This window comes from Chaetura pelagica, unplaced genomic scaffold (genome assembly GCF_000747805.2).
Source record: "Chaetura pelagica isolate M959 unplaced genomic scaffold, ChaPel_1.0 scaffold189, whole genome shotgun sequence".
Classification (NCBI taxonomy): domain Eukaryota; kingdom Metazoa; phylum Chordata; class Aves; order Apodiformes; family Apodidae; genus Chaetura; species Chaetura pelagica.
The window spans coordinates 3,609,150-3,633,813 of record NW_009970716.1 but is presented as its reverse complement, the minus strand read 5'-3'; the positions used below and the strand labels follow the sequence as shown (position 1 = coordinate 3,633,813).

The window sequence follows — 24,664 nt, the reverse complement described above, 5'->3', positions numbered from 1 at the left end:
TCAAGTCAGTATTGCCAGAGTTGAATATTTCAAGTTGCTTGTTTTGCTTTGTTACTTTTAATTCTGAATTGGACCTGTGGAGATACTTGTTATTCATATCTGTCCACCAGAACTCCTTACCTTCTAATTAGAACCCCTAGTTTGGACACACAGATCTGATCTTGTCACCTCATTCTAGCATCAGAACTAGTTGCAGAAACACTCTCTCAATGCTTACATGAATATATTTTCTAATTTCACTAAAATTCTTCAGAACTTTAGCAGGCAGTATTTTTATTCAATTGCAGATGTTACTAAACCTGATGTCAAAATGATGCCTGGGTGCTGCCTTAGCAGAATGTTCTAATTTTTCTTAGCAAGTCAACCACAGAATAAACCTCATATTTCAAGAGCAATATTTTCTTTTAAAAAACAAACAAAAAAATCCAACCAACCAAAAAAAAACCACTTCATTTTTCATTACAAAACTTCACCTGAAACATACAAGTTGTTATATTAATCTTCTCTTAAGACTCTTAAACCAAGTCTGTTGCCTCAGAAACTGAAAGAAAAAATATTACCCTACTGTCAGTCTGGCAGGCCTATGGTCAGAAAAAAAGCGAGAAGAATATAGTTTAAGTTAGCAATTTATTATTTTGCAGTTAATTAAGAGACAATTCTTTGTAGTTCATGACTTTGTGTATTTATCTGCAAATCCTCCCCATTATATCCCCAATATGTTTAGATTTACTCCTGACCAGTGGTGTTCACCTTTTCAATTGATTTTACTCTGTTTTGTGGTTCCTAGACTCTGCCATCTCAACAAGCCAATATCATGATTCAGCACAGAATAAACTGGCGTTCTGTGAAGTGTTAGATTCCTTGAATGTATATAGAAGGACTGTGTATTTGCAATGGGCTTGATTCTTGGACTTGCTGTTTGTATAGCTCAGTACATAGGCAGGTGTATATTTTAATTCCCTCTGAGCAAGGCAACAGTGAACTGCTGCATCATAAAAACTGATCCAAACCACAAGGCTGTTCCTGGAGGTCTCTTAGGGAAGAGATAGCAGATCTCATGAATAGTTATGGTAGGTTTCATATTACAGAGCTATGGGTTGAATATTCCTGCTCCACATTATTTCCTTTCTCTTTCACCCTAATCCTGTGAACACATACTGAGACATCAAAATTCTTGCACATTTTGTGAAGTGCCATTGTTATATGCACTCAGTTTTACCCCAAGTAATCCCAAGAAATGTCTGTAGTGCTCTGACATACTTCCTCAGTATCTTAAAATACTCAGAATTGTTTACAAAAGGTTAAATACACATCCATAAATTATCACCCTGTGCCACCTCCATATTTATTGTGCCTAGTTCTGTTATCAGTGTTAGTAAATTAATGCAAATGTGTGCCCCAAGAGTAAAAGCAAATTAAAGCACTTTGAAAAAGGCTCGTAAGTAATTACTTCATGTTTAAAAAAGAAACACACATAAATCATAGAATCATAGAATCTTAGGGGCTGGAAGGGACCTCGAGAAATCAATTTTCTTTTTTTACATACTGTATATTTATATTCCATTGCAAATTCATTTGTTCTTTGCAGGTTGTTTCTGTGCTGGCTATTAAAAGTCATTGAGCTTTGAAAAGGTAGTTAATTTACTTGAGTAGTAAATGCAGATTCAGTAATAGTGCTGCACTGTTCATCAAGAGGAACTAGAGCATGGAGTAGTTTGTCAATTTCAAAATACTTTTCTCAGTAGTGTTTCTTCAAAGGGGAAAGTAATGAATCATAAATCAACAGACATCAGATTGATATAAGTTTTTTTTCTTTTCCTCTTTGTCTCTCTCCTTTTCTCCTGTACGATGTACTCAGATTGGTTCTCTCCTCTGTTTCGGACTACTTTGCAGCAATGTTCACTAATGATGTAAGGGAAGCAAGACAGGAGGAAATCAAGATGGAAGGCGTGGAGCCAAATGCATTGTGGGCTCTGGTTCAATATGCATATACAGGTAAAGAGAATGAAAATAGGAATTTTATCTAATGAATTGTCTTCCTGTGAGCATTATATTACATTACTAGATTTCAAATGATCTTTAGAAATTATTATTTGCATTATTAATTCATTATAAATAAATAAATAAAAATCATTATTGCCATTACCTTAGGCAGCCTGGTATGATATAGTTTCTTTGATAATACTATATCCAGTTAGTTAACAAATCGGGTGAGTATTTTTAATGTATCATGACTGACCAAAAAAAAAAAAAAAAGGACTTTTCTAGAATTCCCTTTCCTTAGTTCATTACTGGTACTGATTTTTGAAAAACTGTCTATCTATTGCTGAGGCTGATGTTTGCTGAGCTTTATATTCTGCCATATAATCTGTAAATAATTCTGTTTTCTCTGAGTTTTTAGGGAATTCAACAGATTATAAGGGCAAACTCATGTGATCTTTTTAATGTTACTAGGTCGCCTTGAATTAAAAGAAGATAACATTGAGTGCCTGTTGTCTACAGCTTGTCTTCTTCAGCTCTCTCAGGTTGTAGAAGCCTGCTGTAAATTCCTAATGAAGCAGCTTCACCCCTCCAATTGCCTTGGAATCCGATCTTTCGCTGATGCGCAGGGTTGCACTGACTTGCACAAGGTGGCTCACAATTACACTATGGTATGCTGTTACTTTAAGTATCATTCACTTTATTTAGTGAAGAAAATACAGGTGGTTTCCTGAATAAAATGCTGATGTTTTTCCCCCAGAAAGCCTTGATCATCTTTCTGACAAGAATGCACGTGTGTTCCCGTTATGAGAAATGGCAAAATAAAGTTGCTGGTTTAGGGTTGGAAGGAAATAGGCAAGCATTAATGGTTCCCTGTAACAGTAATGGGGTTGTGTAATTCACATTTTATAAAATAACTCAAAAGTTTGTTCTTACTTCTGCCAGTCAAACTTAACAGTGGGCAAGCTGCCACAATCGAGTCCAAAGTAGCCCATTATTAAACAAAAATGTAGAATTCTTGTTTTACAATGAGCTGGAGTAATCGGCTTCTAAGTTATACTTGGGGTATGAATGTGGGCATTTCTTAGTAATAAGATGTCAGGATAGCATCAAACAATTAAATCTTCAACTAGACAACATGTGACTAAATACAAATTTGCTAATTATATTTTCAAAGTTAATTTATAGAAAGACTGACCTGCCACCTTAATTAAACTTCCTTAATGGTCATCCTTTTCTTTTAGTATAAAGTGTTTTTCTTTTCCTTCTCACAAGCATACTGTAGTAATGTTACCAGCAGAAGAAAGAAGGAGAATTATCTCTAAGGCAAGGCAGGTTATCTGTTCTTTGCAGTTTTGAGAGGTGTTTTTCTCTCTTGGTGAAATTTTACTCTTGGAACCTGAATTAGGGACCTTGTAAGCTCCTGGGACCTAAATGAGGGCATGTGGATACTGCGTAAGAGATGTGGGAATGAAGATAATACTTAATTTGCTTGTGTGGCGTGTCACTGCATTGCCATTAAGATATTGGCTTAGATCCAAGAGGTGTAATTTCTGTCCTGTAAATAGTATTAGATCCATGGCTTTTCCTCTTGCCACCTTAGTTTTTGCTGGTTTAAAAATTATTTTTATTAAAATTATTTCTTCTTGATGTAAAATAACTTAGCTCTTTTTTTGTATGATACCATGTTCTTCCTCAGTGAGTGAATCTCTGTTGTATTTAAATCATGTACACACTGAAATTTACCAAAACAGGTCAAGAAAATAGTGTGCAGATTGTAGCTTATATGTTTCTATTCTTGATCTTCATTATTGCTCAAACAAAAATGAAACTGCAATAAGGTAGACAGATGAAACAGTAACAATAAATGTAGCTTATTCCTTTGAGGAATATTAGAGTTAATGTTAAAGAAGACAGCAATACAAAAAGCAAGCAAAAAGACAACCTCCCTGTTCTGACCTATTTGTTCTTTTTCAGAATAAGTGTATATTGGTGTGTGGTATTGTGGCATGTCCCTTGTAAGTAGACTGCCAAGATCAGAACAGGAATAAGATTAAGGCATCTTTAAAGATGAATGTTAGGGATTATAGTCTTACTATTTTGACCGGCAGTTCATGACTTATGTCAGAAAGAGACTGTGAACTTTCTAAAAGCCATTCTTTTACAGCACCTACCTTTTCTTGTTCAGACCACAGGAAAAATAGTTGTGTGCCTTTTGGCCATTGTTTATTTCAGTGGCAAAATTGTTGCTTTTAAGGCTCCGATATGGATGAAATTTAAATTAGGTGGATTTTAAAAAGCTATTTTGAAAACTAATTAGTTGTGCTAGATGGATTCTTCCGAATGCCTCTTTTAATGTTGTTTAGTTCCAACAGAGACATGAAATTGAATTTTAGTAATAATGAGTAATAGAGAAGTACCTTCTTTAGTTTGAAATAAATGTTGCTATGGAAACTGCATAGAAATGTATAGTCCATTTGAATCTTCAATTAAAATAAATCCCCAAGTAATTTAATATGCTTAAAAGCAGTTTGAAAATAGAAAGTGTTCAACAGTAGCAAGTACTAGCCACTTGATGCTCTTTCCATTAAGAAGTATTAGAGCACAAGGGTTAAGCACACCTGTAGTATCTGGAAATTCTGTTTGTTAAAACAATAAATTATATTTATGCTGCCATGGGCAGCAGAGAACAAAGGGGTATTCCACTGAGTATAGTTTACACTTCTGGTGTTTCCATGTAATTTTGGTTCTTCTAAAGCACTTGAAGTAGAAGATAATAATATAATCTACTTGAATCTTATTCTATGGAAGTTATTTTCTATTAATTTTTCTTTTCCTTTGGCAGAAAAAAATCAGATTGCTGTGTAACTGTTTTTCTGCAATTGAAACAACTCAGTTTTAAAGATTTTTGTGATACGTGCTATAATTTGATAAACAACTTACCTGCTTCACTAAAATAGGTTTTTACATGAAGACTAGAAATTCAGGTGAAATGAGCATTTGGTTAAACTGAATGACCAATAAATGAGTTATCCCGGTAGGCCTAACTCTGGTAATAGGCCTGCTCTGTCTGATAATGTTCACCCCTGTCATTGGAAACCATTAGCTCCATTTTATGGCATGATTTGAATTGCATAATACAATGCAATAAAAAAAAAAAAGAAGGCTTTGAATGCTACACTTCGTATTCAAGATGTAAATGTATGTTAGGCTAAAAGGACTTAAGTGTTGAGTTACTTCACTGCTTACTGTGTTGACAGTTGGTAAGTTGTTTTTTTCAGAGAAGAATAATTTTTAGGGTTATCATCAAAACAAATACATTTTTGACATTGCAAACTAAAGCTTGAAAAATCTTCAGGATGTGTTAAATGAAACATGAAATAAACTGATTAGTAGTGGATTTAATGCTGTATAAAGAGCAACTCTGATTTTTATGCATCAGTGTTCTAAAATACTGCCTTGGAGATGTATCTGGGTAAAGGTGTTTTTTGTACAAAGGTTATCCTGTTTTGCTGTAGTTTATAAATTTACTAATTTTATTAGGCTGGTCAGTGGTGTATCTGTTCACTTAAATTCATTCCTTTTTGCAGAAAATGCCTTCTATGCATTTTTCTTGCTGTCTTCACAAAGTCAAAAGAAACACCCCTTTTGTCATCTTGTTTGTTTGAAACGGTTGGTAGTGTACCTTGAATGAAAACTAATAGCTCCTGTTCTACAAAAAATAAAAAAGTAAAGCAAAGGGAAGTTACTACTTTCAGAGGAAAAGTTAGTTTTTGTTATTTCCAGAACATTAAAGATCTATGGTGAGTAGCAAGGTGTTCTTATGCAAGTGTCAATAGCTTTTTCAATGGCCAATTTTAACTTTGTTAATTACAACCAAAAAAGAGAAAGCAGACATTCTAAGTAGTATATGTGATAGTGCCTGAGTCAGTCCCTGTGTACATAGCTTGGTAAATCTTTGTTGCTCAGCTTTCCATGCTTAAAGCAGAGTGAAAAGCTATTTTGATTGTCATAAAAAGTCTTCAGAAGTATGTGAGCAGTGATGTTTCAAGAATCAGATAAAGTTATTTTGGAGTTGCCATGATTTCTGAACACAGCCAATGGATGTTTATAAGAAGAAAAACTTAGAGAAGATAGAATAACAGACCGAGGGCAAGCTAGAAATTTTGCAGAATACATGTGTGATGTTTAACTTGCTTTCTTCTGTAAGGCAGGAGATGAGTAACAAAAAATCAGTGCAATATGGAGTTTATTATTTGGAAGGTGGAATCTGAGTTGTAATTTGTCGTTTTTCTTGCAACAGCTAGGACATCTTGTTCCTTTGGCAGGGAGATGCATGAATAGGAGGGAACTGACAGTATTTTTTTGTCCAAAAGAGGCCAGACACTAAGATTGTGTTGGTGCCTAAAGCAAGGATTTTATAGTCTTGCACCTGAATTTGTAGTGCAAAATATCCTGCTCAGTAATCATCTGACTTGGAAAGTACTCAATCACTTATTTTTACTTATGAAAACCCAAGATACTTCTGTCATTCAAGTTCCCTAACTTTTTCCTTGCACAATAGATTGGTATCACCTTGGTGAGACTGAATAGGTTTCTATATGCTGCCCAGCCTGTTTTGGAATCCAGAAGCTGTTCAGTGAGGAGTCAAATTACAACAGTTGTACTCTAAACAAATTCTGGGCACACTGAAGCATTACACTGGTTCATCAATTAATGCAGCAGTCCAAGCAGACTAGAAATAAAGAAGATGCATTCTGACATCTGTCTATTTGTAGTTTACAAGGAAGTAAGGTTCACTCAGTTCTTAGTGGATTTATACCTCTGTTGACCAGCTCACTAAAGCAGCCAGTAGAAAAAAATTACATGCCCTGTTTGTTCTCATTCAGATCCTCTGAGTCAAGCACCTCTCGCTTCTTGGCTGCCCAGGTTCAGAGTTTAAACTGTGATTAACAAGCTGTCTCTCTGGCCAACTCAAGAGTACTATCCTTCTCAGCCTGCAGGTGTTCTGATGCTCTTCTGACACAGTATAGAGGGAGATGAACCATCTCGCTGGATCCCACTATGGGGATTAAATACCACTTGGAAATAAGTATCATGACACATGATCTTTTATGTGCTCCTAATATTTTTTGCTCTGTATCAAGACCAAGGCAGAGATGTGGTTAAGAATATGAGTAGTATTCTCTTGTGTTGCTGAAGGGTGAATATAAGGTTACGATGTGAGTGAGCAATGCACAGCATTGAGCATAGGGACTGCAATGCCCTTGTTTTAGCTAACACACAAACCTCAGGCTTCTCATTTGATAAATTTTCCAAGCTTTTTGAGGAGCTAATTTTGGGGGTGGGAAACATTTTTTACTTTAAGAACCAGAAAGCAGGAGACTGAAACTGCAGACCATTTGTTCTCTGAAATATCCTGTTCTTCCACAGAGAGTTCCCACAAGAAGAAGGAAAGAAAAGGCTAATGAGGAGTTTAAGAATGCTAGGAGATACACTGGCTCCTTCTTTTTGTCTTCAGAATCTCTGTCTGTAGAGGAAGAGGAACTGTCAGATTCTGATTATAAAAAACCCCAGACATAGGCCAAAGAGTGGCTGTATTCCCAGTGGAATGCTTTGATACTGTGCTCAAAAGAAGTCTCTGCTTTAAAAATAGAATGGGAGCAAGAGGAAGTTGAACTTGTTCCCATCAGAAAGTAATTGTCTGCAAGCAACAAGAAGGAAAATCAGGCTTTTAAAACACAACAGCAGTTGAAGTGATGAAATGCAGTTGGAAAAAAACTTTCCACAGAGGATCCCTGACTGACTTACACAAGATCAGCTTGTTGCCTTCAGAGACAAAGGAAACTTTCTATGCAGGTGCTTTCCCCTTCCTCCTCCTGTGATCCACATAGACAATATGGAAGGTTTAAGGTAGTAAGTGTTGGATTTTCTCTTTGTCATTGCTCACTGCCTGTTTATTCAGCAAAGCTAAAAACACAGCTCCAGCTTACACACTCTCTAGGACAGAGAATCAACAAAAAAACAGCAGTGGAAAAAATTGACTCAGTGGAACCTGAATTTCTGTGAACTGCATATTTAAACTCTGGAAGTAATTTTGATTGTTTTCAGCTTTTAAGTTTTACTCCCAAGCATTAGATATTAGAGCAAAATAAATAACACTGCATGTGTTGTACTACAGAATATTGGTACAGTCTTTTTATTGTTTTAGTTCTTGTATTTGCTCATTTCCTTAACTTTCATCCTGTAATACAGAATTAAACCAATTAAAGAGGAAAACACAGTTCTATCTCCCTTCTAATGTGCTACAGTTTACACTTGGAAGCATGGCTTTTGTGTAGTCAATTGGATCTCTCTCATAGGAAAGCTTTTCAGATATTAAATGTAACATTTTCCTTTCCAAATTCTATCCAGGAATGCAGCTACGTGCACAGATAACATTTTTCAATTCTTTTTCTAATTTCAACATCAGAGTTTCCTGTGGAGAGGAACCACTTCGATCTTTTCCCTTAGACATCTGGTAGCTATCTTACATATGTGTGGCTTTCCTGTAAGGTGGACTGGTTTACTCCTTATTATTTTTTTCCTCTTTGCTCAACATTCTTTAATTAGTTAATATTTTTGGAGTACTGAGGTGCAGTTTGAAAGGATTAGACTAAGCAATAAAAAGGAGGAAGTGTTACATTTTTTGCTTTGTTGTCATGATGTCCTTTGCATATATAATGCCAAACTGTACTGTATGTTTTTGTTGCCATTTATTATGCAAAATTTGTGCTTGTTTTGAAGTGCAGGTCCTACTGCTGCTCCCAAGTTTCTCTCCGTTTTTTTGACCTAGAAATCCTATTTTTTTTTTTCCAACATGTGTGCTTCTAATCTAGAGTTTTTTCCATTAGCATGCAGTTCTTCTGAAATCATGACACAAGGTGCTAAGTAAGTCTAATATTGATAGTAAGCCCAGTTACCTTTCCCTATTTGTGGACCTAATGCACTTTATCGTCCAAGTGTTTTGGAGTTACATGTGATGGCGGAGCAAAACCAGCATCCTGTAGGCTAGCTATCTAGCAATCAACAGTGCAATTAGTAAATTGATTGTAATACTATGTTCTCACCAGGAAGTTACTCTCAGTTTGGAGTATGAGGCTAGCTGGGTTTTGAGCTAACAAAATACAAGAACATGTTGTGATCACAGACTGCTTTTACTTTGTTGCCTTGTAAAAGGTGTATGGGGAAGGAGGATAGACTTGATCTCACCCTCTTCTATTGCATTCAGATTTCTCACTGTAAGATCATAATGCTGATTGTATTTCTACATGCTTTTCTGCTATTTCTGCCTAAGTTCATGAGAATCCTTACAGAATATTCTGCAAGTTCTAGTATTATGAATTAATAAGATATCAATGTTGGAAATGTTACATATTGTGACTTTCCTATTTCAAAGTCAAGATTTATTGCTGGAAATGACAGGATGAAAGTTAGAAAATTGAGTCCTATTAAAGTAAATATTGTTAATAAAGCAAAGCATGTACAGTATTGTGGATTCTTTGTATCTTTTGTTCCCCAGTCAATCAGATCAGCTGTATAAAACTTAGAAAATAGCAAAATAAACACTATATGATCCATTTAAAATAAACAATAAAATTGTTAGTATTGTTTATTTCCTTTGAAATCTTACTGCTGTAGTTTAATCTAGCAGTAATGACAACAGTTAGATGTGCCCAGTAACTGTGGAATGTTGTGCTATTTGCTTCACAGAGCATCTTATGTTGTATTCTGTACTGTCAATGGGAACAAACTGCGCCTTTTATGTTTTTTAAACTAGACTTCAGAAAGTATTTCTTCAATTTGCAGAACCAAGATAGTATCTGCCACAACCCATTGCTTGTTTCTGTCCATACACTTCCCCCATAGTTGTATCAACACATCTGTCTGTGGGACTGAAAGAGAGATTTGGGGAAATGATGTGATGTCAAAATAACTCAATACATTTTTGTTTTACTTCTTTTTGCCTCCCAGGTCAGTTCTCCAGTGGTACGTACTGGCACAACTGAGAGATGGCGTGAAGGGAGGGAAAAGAGGGGAAGATACAGTAGGAGTTCCATGAAATGTCTTCAAAGTATGATGTTACCTGTATTAAAAATAATTTTCTTTTTCAGGAAAACTTCATGGAAGTAATTAGAAACCAGGAATTTCTGTTGTTGCCAGCCACTGAAATTGCAAAGCTTTTAGCAAGTGATGACATGAATATTCCTAATGAAGAAACTATACTGAATGCACTACTTACATGGGTTCGACATGACTTGGAACAGAGAAGGAAAGACCTCAGTAAACTCCTGGCTTACATTAGACTGCCTCTTCTTGCTCCACAAGTAAAATTTTCAGTTCCTTTCTAGTTTATACCATGCTTACAATGGGCTTCATGTCTACAGCACTATTTCCTAGAAAATTGTTTATCAAGGACATGTTTGCCACTAGAAGGTGTGTCCTTTTTAAATGTCTTCTTTATGGAACTTACACAGTTTATTTGGATCATTACATTTCCTTCATATAATTATAGCTACCCTTGAGATTTAAGAAATACAATTTGAATCAATTATGTAGAGTGATTTATCTTCTATTAACTCTTGATAAACCATCTTTGGTAATTTTTTTTTTCCAATCAATCCTTTTTCTCCTTCTTGGACATCTACCTGCCATGCTAAGGAAAACTTGAGCTCAGATTGTTTAAATAGTTGTGAATGATGGTTTTTCCATTCCTGTAGGAATGACTTTTCATGTTAATGTCATGTGTAGCATTGTACTCATCTCATAGCATACAGAATCACAGAACCATTAAAGTTGGAAGGGACTTCCAGTCCAGCTCTCCCACTAAAGCGGGATCCCCTAGAGCACATCACTCAGGTCTGCATCCAGACAGGTCTTGAATATCTCCAAAGAAGGGGACTCCACAACTTCCCTGGGTAGCCTGTTTCAGTGCTTTGTCACCCCCACACTAAATAAGTTTTTCCTCATGTCTAGATGGAACTTCCTATGTTGCAGCTTGTGCCCACTGCCTCTTGTCCTGTCACAGGGCACTACTGAAAAGAGTCTGGCTCCATCCTCCTTACACCCACTATTTATATATTTACAGACATTGATAAGGTTGTGGCCTTGACTTTGTAATTTTTCTAGAAACATAATAAAGTGTAAGCCAACTGACCTGGAGGAAATAGTTCTTTTGTTGAGCATTTAATTAGTTGATAACTAAGTAGCCACTGCTGTATTCCTTTTACTTAATTGAATGCAACTGGAACATCTTTAGAAACAGAAAATACATAATTGATCCCAGAGATATGTGCTGAAATAAAATTGTCCACTCTAACTGATTAGGAAAATGGGAGAATGAAACACAAAAGCAGTATCATCTCTCACTTACTATTTTATCTTTAATTTTTCCTGTCTTCTACAAATATACACTTATATTACTAACACAATGTTTTTCTATTGCCTTTTTATTATTAATCTAGCAAATTAAAATGTTAAAGAGGGGATTTGAATATGGCAACAATTAGTACATTGAGTAATTGGTTTGAAGTGCCCAAAACAGTCTTAACATTTTAAGAATCATGTTTTGCTATATAATCACACTACATTAGGCCACTTACAGGAAACATAATATAATGAAAAGGTTTCTAATTTTATGGTTGAAGGGTTAAAGCTATTTGAAATAAATTAAACTAGAAAACTGAACAACTTGCTGAAATCAAGAACATTGCAAGCAGAGATGCAAAGATTAGATTCAGACTTGAAAAAAAAATTGGGAAATACCGTGAAACTGTACCATTGGAAGCAAAAAAAATTGTTATGAATTGTCAGTTTTATTAGTTCTGGTTTTATGCATCTCTTTGGACATAGCATTCTGTCATCTCTTTGGTTAATGCAAGGAGTGTCCTAAATATTTGTAAGTCACTTTTTGTTCTTAAAAAGGCTGAAGATAATATTTGTCAGCCTCTTAAGCTGTAAGGTAGCAAGTATTCTAACTGATAAATAATGAAAAATATTATTAAGCAATTACAGAGTTACAAGATGGTTCCGCTTCCTTTTTGACAGAAATCCTTATTACTTAAGTATCTGAACTTTCTTTCTCTAAAGCAACTGCACTATCTTTATCTTCATCAGGTTTCCAATTACTGTATTTTCATGCTAACACACAGTTTATAGCTGCATTACAAATGCTTTTAGTACAAGAGGCTTGGAAAAAAATTACTTTCATTTAAGTAAACCCATTCCAAGTTACTTGAGTGAAGAATATTTACCAAAAAAATTGTAGTACAGTAGATTTAGTTTCAGGAGCCAGTAGGTTCTTTGGGGTACCAAAGCAATCTTAGATTGCATTTCTTTTTACCAGAAATGAAGCTGCTTTGAGAGATTGAGACTCCATTCTATAAGAACTTCTTTACAGGTTGAGGAGTGTTAGAAACTGGAGAAAATATAGGTGGAATCCTGCTGTTGAAGTACTCATATATACACACATAAGAGTTGCTGTAAATATTAAATTCTGCTTGTCTGTTGTGTACAAGCCTTAATTTTAATGTATGCAACTACGACAATGTCCAATTTAGGACAGTAATAATTAATAGATATTTTTTTCTTTAACTGTGCAATTTTATAGTATTGCATGCTGGCAATTAAAAGACAGCTTTCAGTTTACTGTTTTGTAATCACAAAGTGTCCCTGTCAAGTGATATATGTGGTAAGTGGTGCTTTGGCTCAAGAGAAGAAACAATGGGATGTGCTGAAAATAAAGAATAAAAAGTTAGTTCCTCTGCTAATTTACATGAGAACATTTTAATCTGCTTTTTAAAATAGAATCAGAACATCAGTCAGTTAGAGAAATACTGCAAAAGTCAGGCTGAGTTTTCTGAAAATTTGCTAGGGAAGGTCTTTGAAATGGTGGTGGTGGTGGCTTTTTTTTTTGTTGCTGTTGGTTTTGTTTGTTTGTTTGTTGTTGTTTTAAAATTATGTTTTCTGTCGTAGTTTCTGTTGATTTCTCTGATAGAGAGATGTTCAGGTTTAGCAGCCTGTACTTACCTGTATCTCTTCTGGACCCATGGATGTCATACTTGCCACTTTGCAGCCCTAAGGCTGCTTTAAGCCAGGGATATGCACACTGTATTATGCACAACTATTTCATAAAGCATCCCATTAGTACTCTGGATTACTAATTTCACAGCAATTTTATACTTGTTATTGGTTGGCTCTTAACATCTCAACAACGTCTCATCCTGGTTTGTGAACGCACATTTCTGATATTCACAACGTGTGCAGATTTTGTGATGACAGTTCAGAGACATTTGCCTTTTTCTTATTGTTCTGGCAACTGTCCAAGTCCCAGTGGGGCACTTCACTTGCTTTTTTCTGTTACTCAGGCTTTGTGTTGCAGCTCAAAAACATGCCAGTTGTCTACACTTCTAATAATTACAGTTGGGACACTCAACCTACTCATATATTTTTTCTGCAGTCTGACCAACATGAAGTGCAAAAGACTTTAAGAGTTTAAAGACCAGGGTCTTTCAACTTTAAAAAATTATTAGTAGTCTTTATTTGATTTTATTTAAGCCACATTTAAAATTTTACACTTGTGAAATTTGCTTGCATCCTTGATATTAAAATTTTTAGCAAAGGTTTGTATTAATTTATATACTGTGATTTGGGTCACTGTCAGAGTGAGGAATAGAACAGATATTTAAATATTCAGCCTGTGACTGAAGCAGCTTTTACAGAGCTCTTGATTAGATGGATTTGGGAGTTAAAAGTGTGATGTTAAACTGACTGACATACTCAGAGCCTGATTCCATTTCCTTGAAGAAACTTGTAGGGGCACTGGAATCTTAGGAGATTTTGTTTTCTTCCTTTGGACCATTAAACTTAAATCATCCATTAGGAATTAAGATCAGATGGCCTTTTCTTTTTTCTTTGTTTGTTTTTTTTTTAATGGCTTAAAATGTAAATGTTTTGTTTATTACAAGTTTATCTTTACTGTAGTCTTTTTTCATATCTTTTTAGGTATCTATTTTATATATGATATTAAATCGGGGCAGTAAAAGCCTTCAGATAAAATGTTATCTTGTACTCTTATCTTTATTCTTCATGTGATTTATGGCAATGCAGCTTGTTTAATTTTCTTTTTCACAGTTTCTGGCAGATATGGAAAATAATGCACTCTTCAGGGATGACATTGAATGTCAAAAACTCATTATGGAAGCAATGAAGTACCATCTGTTGCCAGAGAGACGACCTATGTTGCAAAGTCCTCGCACCAAACCTAGAAAATCTACAGTGGGTGTATTGTTTGCTGTTGGAGGAATGGATGCAACAAAAGGTATTTGCTTATATAATGATTACTGGCTGAACGGTTTTGGTTCTTTTAAAAAGAATGTTTGATCGATGTTTGTACAACACGTTAATTCTAAAATTCAAATATTCTGCAGCACAGAACATGAAACATCTTTAATGTACATGGTTTCTTAGGGTTAAAAAGCCTATGAACCTTTGATAATATTGTAAACATTCAGGAAACTGGAGTTATGATTGATTTGAAGTTATCAAGAGACTATCTGTTTTTTGAGTAGTGAAATACTGAATTAAGTGAAAACTAATCTTTATTTACTTGAATGGGAAGTAATTTGGAAAAGGAAGAAATTACAGAAAGGACCTGCACATGCATTTAAAAAAAAAAAAAAAAAAAAGCTTTTTCACTGGTGAACAGTTCAATCAGAGCTACTTGGACTTTCTTTTTTTATAGACACTTCCATGCTGTTCCATGGTGCTTAGCAGGAATCTGGCAAGTTAGAAAAATTATGGCAGAGTGTTTCTTTCACTTGCTTGAAAGTTAGCACTTTTAGTACTTCATGTCACATAGCTTCAGACTTTTTTCTAATATTGCAAAACAGTAAACTTCAATATATACTTGCATTTCACATGGGTTGTTTTATATTCCTAACATTTGTATTTCTAAAACTTGATTCTGCAAAGCAGTTAGGAATCATGCTTTTTGTCTTGAAAAGCACTGAGAAAATCCTCCTTCAAATGATGCAGTTAATTACTGAGGAAGTAAAAAAAGAGTATTTGTATAAATAGGATTAAGAGCATGCTGCAGGATGTCATGCTGTCTTGTGTGATCAGCATATTGCCAAAATACAAACTATCCTCATAATTCAGATTTTTTTTCTTTTTTAACTTGCATATATTGTCATTCAGGAGCTACGAGTATTGAAAAGTATGAACTTCGTACCAACATGTGGACTCCTGTTGCAAACATGAATGGACGAAGATTACAGTTTGGAGTTGCAGTTTTAGATGATAAATTGTATGTTGTTGGTGGCAGAGATGGACTGAAAACATTGAATACTGTTGAGTGTTACAACCCTAGAACAAAAACCTGGAGTGTAATGCCACCTATGTCCACTCATCGTCATGGTCTTGGTATGTAGAGTTCTGTAAAGGCTAAATGCATCATTTTAAAAGGCTACCTGGTTTAGGATTGGTCAAAAACATTTGAAAATTAAGTTTAGGGGTGTGAAAACTTTGTTTTAATACCAACTTCTTACTGAATGTTTTTTCTGCTTCAGATTATATCCAGCATTGCCTCCCAAGAGAAAATTTCTTTTTGCTTGTTTTCAAGTATTTTGTGCTGCACACTAGACTGTCACTAGGAAAATGTTTGGGTTTTTTTCCCCTTATCCAGAAATGATTTGTTTTCATACCTGTTTTTTTAGGAGTAGCTGTATTGGAAGGTCCCATGTATGCAGTAGGAGGACATGATGGCTGGAGCTACCTGAATACAGTAGAAAGATGGGATCCACAGGCTCGTCAGTGGAACTTTGTAGCTAGTATGTCAACTCCAAGGAGCACTGTTGGTGTAGCAATATTAAATGGAAAGTATGTGAAGGCAACTTCCGTTTTCTATCTAATTATTTTAAAGTAATTACAGGACCATCCTAAATGACTATTAATAATTTATCTTGATAGATACCTGTTGATAGCATTAAGAACCAAATTTCTTCACAGAAAAGATTTTGTGTTGAGTCAAGCAAGCTTCCCCATAGCATCACAGTGCCTCTCAGTATCACTTAAGAGACATAATCTCTATGGCCCAACAAGTACTTACTACCTCCTTAATACAAGAAGGAACTAATGGTTGTTTCCTTTCACGTAGACTCCGGTGATTTCCTCTTACTGTGATGGTTTAAATTATCAGCTTCCAGAATTACTATAAAGCCATGGAGGAGTACTCATATTACATTAACTCAGAACAGTAAGCTCTGTCAAAATGAATCAAATCTGGAGTGGTATCTGAAATTTCTACAGCTGTTTTTCAGTGAAAATATACCTAATTCCTAATACAAAGCATATTCAGACAACTAGATCATTTTATGTTGCAGTCACAGAAAATGGCTTGAAGTGGCCTCAAGGAGTTCCCTAATCCATTTTCCTAGCCCAAAGCTGAATCAATTCTATCTAAAACATTCATAGCCAGACTGATCTTGTTCTTAACCTCCAGTGGTAAAGCTTCCATAACTTTCCTAAGTTGTCTGCTTAACTACTAATACATCTGTGAAGTTCTCCTTCTATCAAGTCTTAAATACCTTTTGCTGATTTATATTATTACTACTTGTACTATCACAAATGAGCATGGCAAATGCATGTTTTCTTTCCTATTTGCAACAGCCTTTTGTATTTAAAGACAAGTGTCCCCTCAGTATTCTGTCATCAGGACTGAATAACTTAAGTTCCTTCAGTCTTTATTTGTAAGCCATGATTCCTAGAATTTCAGTGATTTTCATAGTTTTGTTTTGAACTAAGTGTAATTTTTCTATAGCATCCCAAAATACAAGTGGTATTTGTGTCAATTTATTAAGAAAATAAAGATCAGCTAGAATCACAGAATTTGTAGAATAATTTGGATTGGAAGAGACCTCTGGAGTCATCTGATCCAATACCAACTCAAAGCAGGGCCAACCTTAAAATCAATCTGGTTTCAAAGTTGACTTTGAGGTAACTGTTATACTGAACCTTTTTCTTCTAATATCCAATTGAAATTTCTCATGTTTGAACTTGTCTCTTGCTCTTCCTCCTTTTCACTGAAAATCTCTTAGAATTATATGTCTTCTATACAACCTCCCATTAGGTGGTTGAAGATACCTTCTAAGCTGTCTCACGAATAGCCAGCAGGAGTAGGGAAGTGATTGTCCCCCCATACTCAGCACTAATGAGGCCACCTCAAGTACTGTGTTCAGTTCTGGGTTCCTCACTATAAGAAGGACATTGAGGTGCTGGAGTGGAGAGCAACCAAGCTGGTGAAGGGTCTAGAGAACAAGTCCTGTGAGGAGAGGCTGAGGGAACAACCAGTAAGCAATGTGCCTTGGGCTGCCTTGGAACTGCAGTCTTGGATGCCGAAGTTAGGTCTGAGGTTTCCTATATGTTCAGCAGAAGGTCCCAGATGTGGTGAAAAGCTATAGCCTTACATTTCTCTATTATTATGGAACATTCCCTAGATTCTTAATGTAGGCAGCAACACTAGATGCCTGTAGCTTTTTAGCTTAAATGTGCATGCAGTGTTTCAACTGAGGGAGCAGCAACTTCTGCATTTTCTAGTAATACCTATCTGTAACTTGATATATTTCAGCTGGTTTGCTCAAAACCTTCATACAGAGAATTTAATAGAATTCCTCCATGTCCAAAATGTGAAATCACTGCATAAGCGATCGAAACTCTGTCATGTTTTGTGGAAGGTAGGGTGGAGGCCTTAATTTAAAGATACCTTGCATAATGGGTTGATTTTTAGTCAAGAACTCTGTGGAACTGCAACAGGATTTTTCAATAACCTGCAGTACATTCCTGATCTTAAGCTGGAAACGTCCGTGGAAATGTTTGGGGTTTTTTAAAGAATATTGAAATTATTACTGAGAACTACTAGGTCAATCATATTTACAAGATGTTTGTATATAAGTTTGTTGGTCAGTATATTTAAAAAAACAAACAACAGCATTTCCCAAACTGAGAGAATCCTGAATAGTAACTCCTAAATTGTTCACACTATTACCATATACAGTATCTACTGTTTATTATTTAACCATACTCTAATGTGTTTTAGCCTATGAGGGGATTTCATTAATGATATTTCAGGGGATCTCTCAAACTGGGCTTTGCCTCTGATGCATTTCTTTCTTTTTAGAATGGCTTGTGTTCCTACCTTCCCAAATAATAGCGCTGAGTTATTTCTGCTTCTAAACATTGATTGCTCATAAACTCTGCGCATAAACTCTTTCTTAAGTTTTATTGGTTTATTAGTTTTAAAGATTAACCAGTGATGGAGTTCTCCTAAAACCAATATTTTCCTTCTAGGCTTTCTAAGAAGTTTAAATCCTTTGTCAATACCAAATGCTAGAAAACTTTTTCTTAGGAATGAGTAAAATAGGCCACCTAGTGGATATGAGGGACTTGATGCAGCGCTGTAGTTCATAAACCAATGTCGAGAAGTACTTGAATGCCTAAAATGAGGCAAGGAAGAGTTGTTGCATACATAGGTCCACTCCTGAGTTTGTCCCTCTGACCATACTAGAAATGGGCCTTTGTCTTTCAGGTCACATAAGTAATTTTGGAAATGCTAGCTATATGCATATGTTAGAATATAAATGTTGTGTCATAGATATTGTTATTAGGTGTTGACCATGACAATTGGAAAAGACTGGAGCAAAATCTTATTTGAGTGTTTACAACAGAACATGCTATTGAAAGTCTCTTCCTAAACTTCCCCTTTTACAAACTTGGAAGTCCTTCACACATCACTGGAAATTTTGTCTTGTTCAGACAATTTTATTTTTTTTTGTAGGCTCTATGCAGTTGGTGGTCGAGATGGAAGTTCTTGTCTGAAGTCAGTAGAGTGCTTTGATCCTCATACAAACAAATGGACCCTCTGTGCTCAGATGTCAAAAAGAAGAGGTGGTGTAGGTGTAACCACCTGGAATGGTTTCTTATATGCAATAGGTGGTCATGATGCCCCAGCATCAAACTTAACATCCAGGCTGTCAGACTGCGTAGAAAGGTAATATCCTGATGGGGGCACATCCTGCTAGGAATTCTAGTAGTGCTAGTCTGCAGAGTGATTTATGGGAAGATCTGAAAGTGGAAACCAAATAAAATGGCCATGTTACTTTTAGCATGAGTAGAGGAAATTTATGTATACAAATATACTGTGTAGTCATATATTATTCAAAAAGTTGCCAAGACAAAGCAAGTTCTTCCTAATCTAGAGATATTTTTTTTTCTAACAATCTCATTGAATGAATTATGATTGATTACTTAGAAAAACTTGGAATTTAATACTTTTGAAAAGGGAGTAGAACCTCTTTCACATGAGAAGTATGTATCAGTTCATATTACAGCTTTTAAAGAAGTTAACAGTCATGGTTTGTGGATCCTTAACTATCCTGTTCTTTCTTGTATCTGGGAAACTGGCATGCAATTCAGTCATTCCAAATTTGGCATCTTTACATAAAGTTGTCAATGAAAGATTGTAATATAAATTGCATAAGCACATGTTATCCATAAAATAATTTAAAATCCCAGTAAATACTTCATAATGCACTGCATTAAGTCTTTGCTGGTATTTAGAGGATTGCTTAAATGAGCCTTAATTTTCTTTCCCCCCCCTCCCAAATTGTAAAACTTCTTTCCTGTTACCTTCCAACATTTACAGTGATACTTCATCACCCACCTTCTCCTTTTACTAAATTTCTTTATGCTAGGAGATGTCATTTGCTCTCCACCAAAAAAAGCCAAAAAACAAACCACCAAAACAATCAAAAATATCCCACCACAAAACAGAGATATAGTTTTCAATTTTTCAGTGCCCTGATAGACCCCAGAACACATATGGAAGTTGCACTAAAAAGACCCGAGAAAGGTTTGCTGATAGGAAGCTACATCTTAGGAAATACCAAATTATTAGAGGACCACAGATAATTAGAAGCCCAAGCAAAAGCAATAGGCCCTTGTATTTTTCTGCATCAATATTCTCTGAAACAAAGTTACAGAACATATTACTTGAATAAGCAGAAATAATTTTGTAATGCATTTTGTCCTTGCTCTTTAAGTGAGAGGAAGTTGAGGACCATCAATCTCATGGAAGTGGTTCCTTTGAAAATTACAAGTTTCATAAATCCACTCTTAGCTTCTGACTGTTTGTTTACCACTGCATTTTGCAACAACAGTCATTTTTTCCAGATAAATACATTGGCTTATAAATTAATTATAAAATAACTTACACTGAAAAGTAAATTTTGTATGTAGGTCACTAATCATCCTCTTTCTCTACATTATACTTCTGTTTGCAGCACACGCTTCGGGGAGTATTTTCATGTTATGATCATGTTGACATGCATTTCTATAGTAGTTTGACTAGAGAACTGCAGGTAAAATTGCTAAGGCTCATTTTACCTATGCTTTTCATGCAAACAGAGTAAGACTAGTATCTTCCAAACTTGCTTTTAGCAAGTGTGATCATAGGATGGTCTCTTAGCTAAATATGTGTTTTCTTCATGTATTTCTTTAGAGCCCTTCAGAGCATTGTGATTATATCACTTCTGCTGTAAGCATCTGTAATCTTAACATTGTCTCCTTCAGTCAGGTTAAAATATATTCCTTGACATAAGAACAACATGAACTCTCCTATATAATTCTCAGTTTGACTTGTAAAGAATATTGATATTATTATAGAATCACATTTGATGTTTTTCATTTAACTGTCTGTTTTTTACTGTGCTGACACTTTTGGTGATACGGAGCTAGATTTAAGAAGTGCTATAAATTGTCTTAATGGTTTTGCATTTCCAAAAAAAAATTCTCAAACTGTTTTTTGCTGGGTTTTTGTGTTTTGTTTTGTTGGGGTTTTTTTAATGGTAATCTTCATGGCAAGTAACTCTGTTTAGTACCACACTCAAATTTAACAGCATGTGCTTTGACATGTAGTAGTTATCACTTAACACCAAGTGCCTGCCTCACTGCAGTGTAGCAGTACAACTGTTTCTTGAGTGGTATGTTTAGAGGTACAATAAGAAAAGTAGTGATAGCAGCTGCATGTCAGTGTGTGTATTACTGTATGGAAAGCAGCACAAAGTAGACAGGTAACTAGTAGTGATTGTGTTACCAGCTGACTAAATAAATGTTTTTGAAGAGTGTTTGGAGGAAAGAGTCCTTTGCAATTAACACCCAAATCTGTGCTGTCCTAATAATACCTGTTTTCTACTATCTTGAGAGCATCATTTTCAGTACACTTTTTTCTGTTTGGCAAGTTTTAGAGCATAACACAAATTATCTTTTAGGTATGATCCGAAAACAGATATGTGGACTGCTGTGGCCTCTATGAGCATTAGCAGAGATGCAGTGGGAGTTTGTCTTCTTGGTGACAAGCTGTATGCTGTTGGAGGATACGATGGTCAAACATACCTTAATACAGTGGAGTCTTATGATCCCCAGACAAATGAATGGATGCAGGTATAGTTTCTGAACAGACCATGCACTACTGTTTATCTTGCTATTTCAAGTGTGCCTCTTTTTACAAGAAGAATTCAAATACTCCTTCTCTAAAAAGCACTTTCTTATTAGTCTGTTTTAAGTCACCCTTCTTTTTCTTTGCCTGCCATCTTGAGATGACTTATCTTGAGCAGACAGTTGTTAATAAACTGTTATAATATACTGTCCTTTCTTTAGCAAGAGTATAGCTATTTTCTTTGACCATTTAATAAAGGTATTGACATTTTCCCCAAACTGTCATAAAGGGTCCTGTTTCCGTCACTTCCTATTCTGAAGATACATTATAAATGTATATTAGTTTTAGCTCTAATGTGTCTCCCACAAGTTTATCAGTTTCTTCAAGGTTCTGGTCATCTTTTCATAATTAACCCCTTGCTGATCTGAATGTGTGCAGCTTTAAGGAAGCCTTTTCCCATTGAGATGACTTATCTTGAGCAGACAGTTGTTAATAAACTGTTATAATATACTGTCCTTTCTTTAGCAAGAGTATAGCTATTTTCTTTGACCATTTAATAAAGGTATTGACATTTTCCCCAAACTGTCATAAAGGGTCCTGTTTCCGTCACTTCCTATTCTGAAGATACATTATAAATGTATATTAGTTTTAGCTCTAATGTGTCTCCCACAAGTTTATCAGTTTCTTCAAGGTTCTGGTCATCTTTTCATAATTAACCCCTTGCTGATCTGAATGTGTGCAGCTTTAAGGAAGCCTTTTCCCATTTCTCTTCACCCAGCTCAAAAAAAAAAAAAAAAAAAAAAAAAAAATCTTCATTATCAGAAACCATTACTGTCAATTCAAAGCTTGGTTAGTTTTACTTTTTTTATAGCTCCAGGAATGTGCCTCTCTGGAAAGAGCACACACAAGGACATCCTGGGTGGGCTCTCCTTTGGTATCTGCTGCCATTTGAGATACCCTAAAGCATCTACATGCACAGAGGGGTGACAGATACAGCACAGAATGAGTGTTAGAAACTATGATGAGTGTTAGAAACTACCTTCCTCTCTTTTCTAGTCCAGAAAAGGATCTTGCCAGAAGTATCTTCTGTTTACAAAAAAAGATTAGACACTGGGAAATTTATTTACATTTCAAGAACTCTTAACAGGATTTTATCAAATTTTCAAGTAAAAAGGAGAGGTTGCCCCTGTCGTATTTGGCATTTTCTGTTTGTTTATAAAAATAATATTTATAAAACCCCATATTCTCTGTGAGTTTTTATCCAAGTTTTAAATCAATTTGCTATTTTTAAAAAATCATTTTAACACACTGTGAATGATAACTGCTACTCTGCTGCAGTTGTTCCTCTATTACTACAAGCATTACCTAAACACCGTCAGTTTTAGGGGTTAAAAAAAAAACCTTCAAGTTGACTACATTATCTCATGGATGTTTTGTTGTGTTTCTGGTTTTTGAGGCTTTTTATGTTGTGTTTTTTGTGCTGAACAGGTTGCACCATTGTGCTTAGGAAGAGCTGGAGCCTGCGTTGTGACTGTAAAACTGTGAATTATTTTCTCTATGAAGGTGACATTCTCCTCTGTGGACTCAGATTATTTGTTTTTTCCTCAAGCAAACTACCAGTGCACCAATAAACACAAGGTGCAGGATATCTATGATGGCAAAGTGTTTGGTCTCAAGCTAACAAGTATATGTTGTTCTTACGGACCAATATTCAGCACTTTTGTAAAAAATCATGTTTGTTACCCATATGTTACAAGAATTCTTTTTTGTAAGAAAATCAGCTGCAACCAGCCAGTGGCCAGCAAAGGACTTCTGTTTAGGAAGTGCTAAGAAATTATTAAACTCGCTAGTGATCTCACTATAATAATCAAATCTTACAGATCCAGAGCCTGGATCCTCCAAACATGCAGAAGGATGATGCTGTAAATGGATTTACTTCCACTGATATAATTGAGTCCATCTCTGGGTAAAACAAGTTATAGGATTGGACCCCATATATTTAATTTGCCTATGATGAACACGTTTGCTATAGATAGCTGAGTTATGACAATGCAGGCTGACAAACCAATGCAAACCATCGTAACGGCAGGTGTAATCCCTGCCTTGGAAATGAAGTTGTGTATTTGGTGAATCTTTTGCACTTTTATCATCATTCCTAGTTTAGCAAACTTTTTATTTAACCAAAGCCTTACTTTAAATATTGTCTTATTATGCTAACAGAAATTTGCTATTTAATAATTTCTGCTGGAGATTTTTGACATCCAGTGTACTTTTTGAATTTTCAAAGTTTATATGTGAGATGCAGAACATTATATATAGCTTTTTCTCTACTTTGGTTCTTATATTTACTTTTGCTATTTTTAAGGGAAAATCTATAAGCGTGAGTTACTGGAAGAATTCTGAAGTGTGATTAAAAGTGAACCCATTTAAGTTTAATATTTGCACTTGGGAATTTTTGAAGCATTCCATTACATCTAGACTAATTACATTTTTACATGAGGCTTTGCACTAATTTGAAAGGTATAATTTTGTAAAATGAAATGAAACAGTTGTCTGTCTTTCCAGGAAGGTTACTTCAAAATGTAAAGGGCCCGATCCTGCAAGGTGCTTAACTGGCACTATTTAAGCGTGTTCAGCATCTTGCAGGGCAGTTACGTTGTACCTTGCAGGATTACATCAAATTAAGTTTCCTTATTAGTTATCTAGTGTTTTCAGAAACTTTGTAATTTGCCTTTCTTGAGCCCTGTTACACAGAATTGCTTTGAACGGTCTGAATGTTCTCAGAAAGTCTTTTTGTATTTGCTTTTCTGTGCCTTGTTCCTTATGTTTTCGGAACAGCAGCCAACGTGTATGTTTGTGATGGAGAAGGGGAAGATCATTGAATGCTCATTGAATGTGTTGCTGAAGTTTGAGGTATCCGATACCCAAAGTCTTTGTACATCTGTAATTTTAAATGTGTTAATGCTCTCGGTGAACTATTTATTGTTTGACAAGGAATTACTGCGCAGTGAAGCTTGGTGCTGAACCCAGCACTGTTCGCAGTTGAATACAACCAGACTTGAACGCAGCGTGTCTCTTCTCCGCTCTGTGCACCCCTCTCCGCAGCCGCACACGTCTCGCTCCGCACCTCCCGGCGCCACCGCCGCGGGAGGGGCG

General features: G+C 35.5%; 2 protein-coding genes across 4 annotated transcripts in view; both read left to right on the top strand.

Annotated features, from left to right (window-relative positions):
• Positions 1-23,293, top strand: part of KLHL5 (kelch-like family member 5) — a 40,037-nt gene extending 16,744 nt beyond the window's left edge. For all 3 annotated transcript variants that reach the window (XM_010006117.1, XM_010006116.1, XM_010006115.1), the window contains 9 exons: positions 1,859-1,995; positions 2,455-2,651; positions 10,134-10,346; positions 14,152-14,338; positions 15,217-15,441; positions 15,735-15,897; positions 18,851-19,063; positions 21,342-21,513; positions 22,997-23,293. In XM_010006117.1, coding sequence (XP_010004419.1) covers positions 1,859-1,995; positions 2,455-2,651; positions 10,134-10,346; positions 14,152-14,338; positions 15,217-15,441; positions 15,735-15,897; positions 18,851-19,063; positions 21,342-21,513; positions 22,997-23,053 — 1,564 coding nt within the window. In that variant the 3' untranslated portion in view covers positions 23,054-23,293. The remainder of the gene's footprint in view (positions 1-1,858; positions 1,996-2,454; positions 2,652-10,133; positions 10,347-14,151; positions 14,339-15,216; positions 15,442-15,734; positions 15,898-18,850; positions 19,064-21,341; positions 21,514-22,996) is intronic.
• A 1,038-nt stretch (positions 23,294-24,331) lies between these two features.
• Positions 24,332-24,664, top strand: part of WDR19 (WD repeat domain 19) — a 41,141-nt gene continuing 40,808 nt past the window's right edge. Inside the window, exon 1 of the mRNA XM_010006155.1 lies at positions 24,332-24,421. Coding sequence (XP_010004457.1) covers positions 24,332-24,421 — 90 coding nt within the window. The remainder of the gene's footprint in view (positions 24,422-24,664) is intronic.